The sequence below is a fragment of the Aspergillus multicolor genome, assembly GCF_047715735.1.
Source record: "Aspergillus multicolor strain CBS 133.54 unplaced genomic scaffold BDW74scaffold_17, whole genome shotgun sequence".
NCBI classification, from domain to species: Eukaryota; Fungi; Ascomycota; class Eurotiomycetes; order Eurotiales; family Aspergillaceae; genus Aspergillus; species Aspergillus multicolor.
The window spans coordinates 635,413-642,895 of NW_027395968.1; the positions used below are offsets into that span (position 1 = coordinate 635,413).

Below are 7,483 nucleotides of genomic sequence, written 5' to 3' on the forward strand. Positions count from 1 at the left end.
TGCATGAAACAAAAGAGATGAACGAGACATACCATGCCATGCCATGCTATTCTAATCGCCTGACCTAGAGCCCTAGACACCATCTCTATCCCGTCGCATCCAGCGGTGTAGGGATGGCAATGCATGTTTGCTGCATGTTGATATAATATGGACGCGCATGCTGCGGGCAGACGCCATACGCCATACGCCAATGCGCGAACAGGAACGGGGACGAGAACGGGCAGGGTCAGCTCCAGCTCCAAGCCTCTTACTCCAAGGCTGCAACTCCAAGGCTGCAACTTCCAGCTCGAGGCTAGAGGCTAGAGGCGAGAGGCGAGTCGGCGGCGCCACGCTGAGGTGAGACATGACATAACTTCGTCCTCTGGAATTTGAACAAGGATTAGTTTGGGATTGAGTTTGGGATTGAGTTTGGGGTTGGATCTGAGTCGACTCTGACAGGATCGCGGATTGAAACTAGATGCAGCCTGCAGGTGCAGCAGGGTTGATTTTGGCGCTGGTCCAGGCACGGCGGCGTCATCGTCATCGTTGTAGGATTCTGCAGTCGAGAGCTAAAGCAGAGCTAGAGCAGGGCTAGAGTAGAGCTAGAAGGACTAGACAAAGGACTAGAACTGTAGCGTAGTATGGATTGGATTGACGGTGAGCGAAGTACGGTACTTTGTAGTTAAGTGAAGTACATTGCTAATATGGAGAAGAATTCCGGTGTTTCTAGACATAACGCCATAAGCCTTGCCATCCCGAATCCTCGTTGGCGTTGTAGGCTATAGTAAAATGCAGAGATATATATATCAGCCACAACGGAGGCCGAAGGAGCACTGGAGCTCCGTACTTCGTGCTACGCCAACCCCGGACTCGGACCAGATTCAACTCGACCGCCGAGTGACCGAGCCAAACCCTTCGTCTCGGCCATTGTCTACAGGGTCTGCTCTACGTACTGCATATGCTCAATGTCATGATTGCGTAGACAGGGTTTCCGGTATAGCAACAGCCAGGAAACAGGGAAGGCTGTCCTTTGCGGAGTACACCTCACAGCGTGACGGCATCGTGCCCCTGATCCTACCCCATAACCACTGTTAGCGCCTCAGCGACAGGACAGGGCATGGATCAGCTGGCTGAGAACTGGGGTTGTCAGATGTCACAGAACACCCTGGCCAGGAATCTAGACACGACAGGGAGGCTACTTAGACGGTGACACTGCCCTAGCAACTCATCCAGCTAGGCTCTAGCTTAGCCTAGGGCTCGTGTGGTAGGGTTCCCCTGGTTAATGCAATTTCGCATCCCAGCCACAGCGCCCTCGCTTAAAGGCTTTGAGTGAACGCAATACCTGGCATAATAGCCGAGTACCCCGTACTCTGTGCGACAGTACCTCAAAGTCTTATCAGAAGTATTATCGGTACCGGCGACAGGGATCTAGCAAAGTATTTGGAATTGTGTGCGCCTCTTGTGTCCCCTGTAGCTCCGCCGGTCTGGGAGACTGGGACCCTGTGTACCCCGTAGGTAAGCGAGCACAGACACAACGCAACGCAGTGCACGGACGAGGGTCCACTGAGCTGGTAGTGGTACGGAGTATCCAAAGTACTGTACAGAGTCAGTCGTTTGACTCCTCCAAGCTCTTGCAGAACTCGACGATTGCGCGAGTCATGCCATGCTTCTCTTCGAATATTCAGACAAAGAAGAGGTTTTTGCCCGCGGAGATGCTGCCAGTGCCGGTATACTGACTGCTACTAAGTCAGAAAGCCAAACAAAGGCCAGAGACTCCTCTGATACCAACTGACTACTTACCAAGCCCACTATCAGCCGCGAAATCAGAAACCCCGATCGATCGCCCGATCGCTCCAACGACTCCGCGATCGAGCCCGTATCGCCAACTCATCCCGGTCCCCGGGTTCCCTCCTCCAATTCCGGCGTCTTATACGTCCCAAGCTAGCCGTTAGTACTTCTCCATAACGACTCTAAACGACCCTAAACGACCCTAGGATCTCCAGTCTAGCGACGTTTCAGACTTTCAGTTCTGAGTTGACGGACTCCGTAGTCTCCGGGATCGACGCCCGGCCAATCCTTTGACCTCCGGCGGGGTTTTCTCCGACTCGATCTGAGTGGGGTTGGTAAGCGTGATTTGAAGACGATGATCGAGTCCGAGCTTCAAGGGTGTGTATCGGAGTAGATAGATTAACGATCCTGAAGGAAAATGGCTCGAGCTGGATTTGCACCTGCACGAAAGCTGCAGAAGGATTACTGGTGGCTTTGGCTTTGCACGCACGCGAAGCAAAAGCCAAAGCTGTTCAAAGGGTCCAGACAAAATGGCTATGGGGTTTGAAACGAACGCTTCTGATGGCGGGCAGAAGTTCGTTGCGGGTCCTTTTACTCTACTCCGTAGTAGTTCTAGGTAGAAGGCGCACAATGGAATTGTCGAGCAGGCTCTATAGTAAACTTCGCTTACAAAGAGAGCGGCCTTTTCGAACTTGTTGAGTACTCTGGGTATTGACATCGAGTATATCCCCGACGCCGGTACCAATAATGCTGCGCGGATCAGTAGAATAGGCACGCTATCACAAGCCCCTCGAACGAACTTGCCGTCTACTCACTAGGCCTTCCGCAATAGGACATCACCCCCTCCTAGCTAATCCCTGCCGTCCTGCAGTAAGCGCCTGTGCAGGAAGTACGAAACCTTACCGGGCCGCGAGAGTTTCGCCCCACCGCTCAGCTCGTCCAACTATTGCCAGTGAACCATGGTAGACAGCTGACAGTGACAGTGACAGCTGGTCGAGTCCGCGCATGGAGAGGCGTGGATCTCGATGAACTGGAGAATGGAAATGCGCGCATGGCATAGTCCGGGATTGCGTCGGGATTCCGGTAGTCGGTAGATAGCTGATAGATCACCAAGATGGATCATCTAACTATTGCCAACCGAACTGTGGTAGAGTGCTGACAGCTGGCGCGCGTCCAACCCCGGAGAGGCGCGGATCTCGATAGACTGGAGGATCATATAGCTATTGTCAATTGAACCGTCCTGAACCGTGGTTTACTGCTGACAGCTGGACCAATCCATCCTTGAACTGTGGAAAGTGCTGACACCTGGCCGAGACCCAACCCTGGAGTGGCGCGGATCTCGACGGACCCGGGGATGTAATGCATGAAGTGGCTCTGAGTGCATCAAAACAGAGATAGCAATAGATAGATCACCCAGATTGAGATCCAATGCGCCCTTCCCAGCATCTGCAGACGCACTCAGCACCAAAGCATCTACGTGCATACCAGCGTTCGTCATCAACCATCACCGAGGACCCTAAATATGGCCTTGATGCAAGCACCACGAAACCTTACTGCGCAGAATGAGATAGGTATACCTCCATCCCCAGCTCCGTAGTCTAGACTCAACAGCGATATCTCCAGATGCGGCTGCATACTGCAAGAGTCGGCCCTGTGGTCTGTTCGCGCTGTCATGGACTCGATGAGAAGCTTATAGCATTATCCTTGTCGCTGCATTCTGCACTCCGTAGTATAAACTTTGGGATCCAGGAAGACAGCCAGCCACCAGTGAGTCTGTACGTCGTATGGGCGTATCAAAAGGGTAGGAAGAACAGAAGCTGGGGCAATGGCGTTGCCTAAGGTGCTAATAGGCATTCATTTGAAACTCATTAATGGAGCGCGAGCGGGTCTCGCAGCCGGGGAAGACAGTAACCGCCACCCCGATCAGGGCCGACAATGATACTTTGTACGTCCCCATAGTGGCACATAGTGGCACTGCATTCATCCATCATATGGCGTAGAGTTCCTGTCTGAGGCTGACAAGGATGGCCAGGCTATCGTCCTGTACCTCTTTCCGTTTCTGGCGGTTCGGACAGCTGAGAAGAAGAGACGGCACATGGTATCAATAGCGCTTCAGGCAATTACCAGCTAGGCACTTTAGACGGAACAAACTCCCGCCTCCTTCCCAGGAATGTTATCACGGAAGATAACTCCGTAGTCGAATGCCCAATCAAAACACCATCAAAACATTTCCGGTCATCGACTAGGGAAGGAGCAGCAGAGACCCAGTGCACAATGCGAGGGAGACGGCTCGTCGGTGGGGAGATTGAGATCCTCGCCTGTCGTCGCATGTATACACGGCCCGATACCAATTGAGACATCTACCTCGTCATCGGCCATGTCCGTTCCTGAACCGACTGATATCACAGATCAGCCATGGCGTCGAGGCAGCAACTCACCCGGGTCATCCCTGCGAGTCAAGTAGCCCTCAGGATTATGATTGGACGAGAACATGGCACTAGCCACGTTGTCAAGGGGCGGCGAGAATATTCCTGGTTCAGAAGCGTGCGAAAATAGCATAAAATCCATCGGACCAATCTTGGCTGTTTCGGCCACCCACTGCCACTCATTTGCCGCTAGCAGGGATGCGGTGGGTAAGATAGCTTTAAGGCTGCTGCGCGGCTGCACAGGCCCTGTCCACGCGAAAGTATAAGCAAAGCCAATGGGCCGGAGTCTGCATCCATATAAATGCCCCATATCTAATTCTGCAATGTCTGTGTGTGCAGACACCAAGCGGGGGGATCGTCGTCTTTCGGCGTTTTGGACAACATGATTGTACCCGTCAGATTGGTGGAGATTAATTGCTGAAGGCAGAAGCCATGGCGCCCACGCTGAGGCCGCACATGGACAGAAACGGCGACGTGCAGTCAAGGTTAAAATGTGGTGAGGATGAAGTCAGGAGAAGGATAGGCGACGAGATGGTTGGCGGTTATTGTCCAATTGGATCTCTCTTCTTCGAGACGAGATCTTCGATTTTTGTGGAGTCGCGCGAGATATTACGGTAGGACTCAGTAGCCTAAATACGCGCGCGAGTATCTCCAACATGGTCATTAATTGCTGCATTTCAGCTCTTATAGGAGATTGTTGTTTGTGTTGGTACTTGTGTGCTTCCGCCGTTACGCGAGCGTTGCTCTCCACTATCTATCCGTAGGGGCTCAACGCTTCCGTCGGTCCGTCGTCCCCCGGTGGCCCATCATCAATAGATGTATCCAGCGAAGTCGATACTGATTCCTAAATCGGTAACCTCGCGTATAATGCCGCTCATATAGTTCGAGAATGTATGGGAATGGTTCCATGGTTGCCATGCGACCGGGCGTCATCCACAACGTAGTCGATGAATTGGCACTTTGTTCCGTGGTTGAGTTCACGCCATGGGCTTGTTGGAGACCCCGGAATTATTACCCGCATGAAACTGCAAATCATCATCGCGTTGGGGTAAGTATACAGCTAGTTTCGGCCAACTGAATTGCGAAGTAGCTGGTCGTGGATTGAGCTGAATCGGCCGTACACCCACTTCCAAGTTTCAGCAAGACCCTCTGTGGCACCGTATGCACACTACGGAATGGTCTCGCCCACATGCATGAGTCTGTTGAGGCCCGGCCCGACGGTGCACGACGGAGGAGCGGATGAGGTGGTGCTTGCGAAAGGGGCTGGGGATATTCCGGCCTGAGAGAGAGTCATGATGATCAGTAGTAGTTCACTGCTAGGTCAAACCTTCTTTCGTCGCAAAAAGTACAGCGCTATGGCGTCGATTCGTTGTAGATCTCGGGAAACCCTAATGTTCGATCGGCACTAGAAGGTTGGTTGGGAACTCTATTCACTAGAGGCATGAACGTAATGCATGTAGAATAGGCACCATCAGAACGTTCGAATGGTAGCATATAGCGAGGCTGGAGGCCGACGTTGAGACTCTCAGCCAATGCCACACCGAGACTCCGACTCGAGATCCCGGATATGCAGGCCGTGGACGCAACGCAACGCATGACAGATTCGAGATCGTACATTCGTATTCCGTATCCCATGCAAAGCCCCGAGCCCACTGCCAACGACGAAATCTCCGAATCGTCGTGTTCTATCGAACGCTCAGGCCTTTACAGCCTCACTTTGACCGAGTCCGCTTCGGAACTGTACACCATGTGTCTAATCCTGAAACCATCGCTTGGGCCCCGGATTCGGCAGTCGTGACAGGGATCCCACCCGTCCGTCTGGTTCTGGGTTCGTCCGATCGCCGTCCAGGATGTTCCAGAGCTTCTTCCCCAGAACGCCGATGCAGTCATCGTTACGACGCTGAGGATAAACGGATAAATTGCTTCAAGGCGGCCTATGCGTAAATAACTGATCTTAGCATGAACTTTACTTAGTATTTTTATGAGGGAGAGGCATACTGTACCTTTGGTAGCGTCCGAGCGTGCTCCGAGCACTTCACCTATGGCACCGATAGTTATGTCATCAAACTGTAGACACTTAACGTAATTCCCGGTCGATCCGGCCACCCGGTCGATCTGGCCACCCCCTCAAATTGTCGACGCGTATTTAGACTGTAACTATTCAAACATCCACCATGCCACCAAAAGCATGTTAATTAGCTTAAAAATTAGCTAAGCAGGAGGGAAGAATCTAACTTGCTATTTAAGCTTTAAAAAATAACTAAATTTATAGTATTTATTATGCAGTAGTGGATTTTAATATATATTAAATAATCCTATAAAATAAATTAAGAGGCTATTAATTTTAATAAAAATATTATAATTACACCTACCAGCTATCTTTAACTTAGGAAAATGCTTTAATATAATAAATATTATTTAGGGATTTATATAATATTACTTTTAAACCCTATTATATTTAGTAAATAGCTAAAATAATCCTACAGGCAGAGAGTTCCTGCCCCCCTTAACTTATTAAAAAAAACTAGGTATCTAAATTTATTAAACACCGTGGGGAGATTAAAAGTTAATTTATAAGATAATATAACTATTAAAAAGCCTTATATAAGAGTTTAAAGGTTATTTTTGCATAATTTAATTAGCTATAAAAGGTTAAAAATAACTGGGATATTCTAAATAAAGATATTTATAATTTTAATAAAACCAGCTTTACCATGGGTTTAATTATAACTATTAAGGTGGTTACTAAATTAATATGCCTGGAAAGCCTTATCTTATTTAGCCTGGTAATTAAGAATAAGTTATAACTATTAAGTATGTTAATTTAAGGGGTTAGAGTATTCCCTTAATAATTATTTTTAAAGGAAAAGTTTATATTAAAAAATAGTTTAATAAAATACTCCTTTCCCTAAATTAAAGAATTAAACTAAGCCCTAATAAATAAACTACTAATATAATTAGCCTTTATTAGCTTAAAAAAGTCTTTATTCCTGCAATAAATGGCTGGACCAGGTATAAGGTCCTTGGCCTTAGAAGGGGTTAGCGAATAGTGTGAAAGGGTGTAATACACCTAAAAGGATAAGAATAAAAGGGTTTAGAAGCCTTTTTCCAGAAACTGGCTTCATCATAAGATTAACGCTGAGGATCAAAACTCTCCCCTCGCGGAGGACAGGTATCCTCTGTGCGCGCTGAGTCAGCATGGGTGCTGACTCAGCCTATCCGCGGAGGATCCTCCGCGGATATCTCTAAGTTCTTGTGGAAGGGCTATGTACAATGTCATGGGCCTTACA

General features: G+C 49.2%; 1 protein-coding gene across 1 annotated transcript; it reads left to right on the forward strand.

Moving 5' to 3' along the window:
- The first annotated feature begins 85 nt into the window (after positions 1-85).
- BDW74DRAFT_155749 (uncharacterized protein) lies at positions 86-464 on the forward strand. The gene has a single exon (XM_073724884.1). The coding sequence runs from the start codon at positions 158-160 to the stop codon at positions 338-340; it is 183 nt and encodes a 60-aa protein (XP_073582696.1). The 5' UTR covers positions 86-157; the 3' UTR covers positions 341-464.
- Positions 465-7,483: the final 7,019 nt, after the last annotated feature.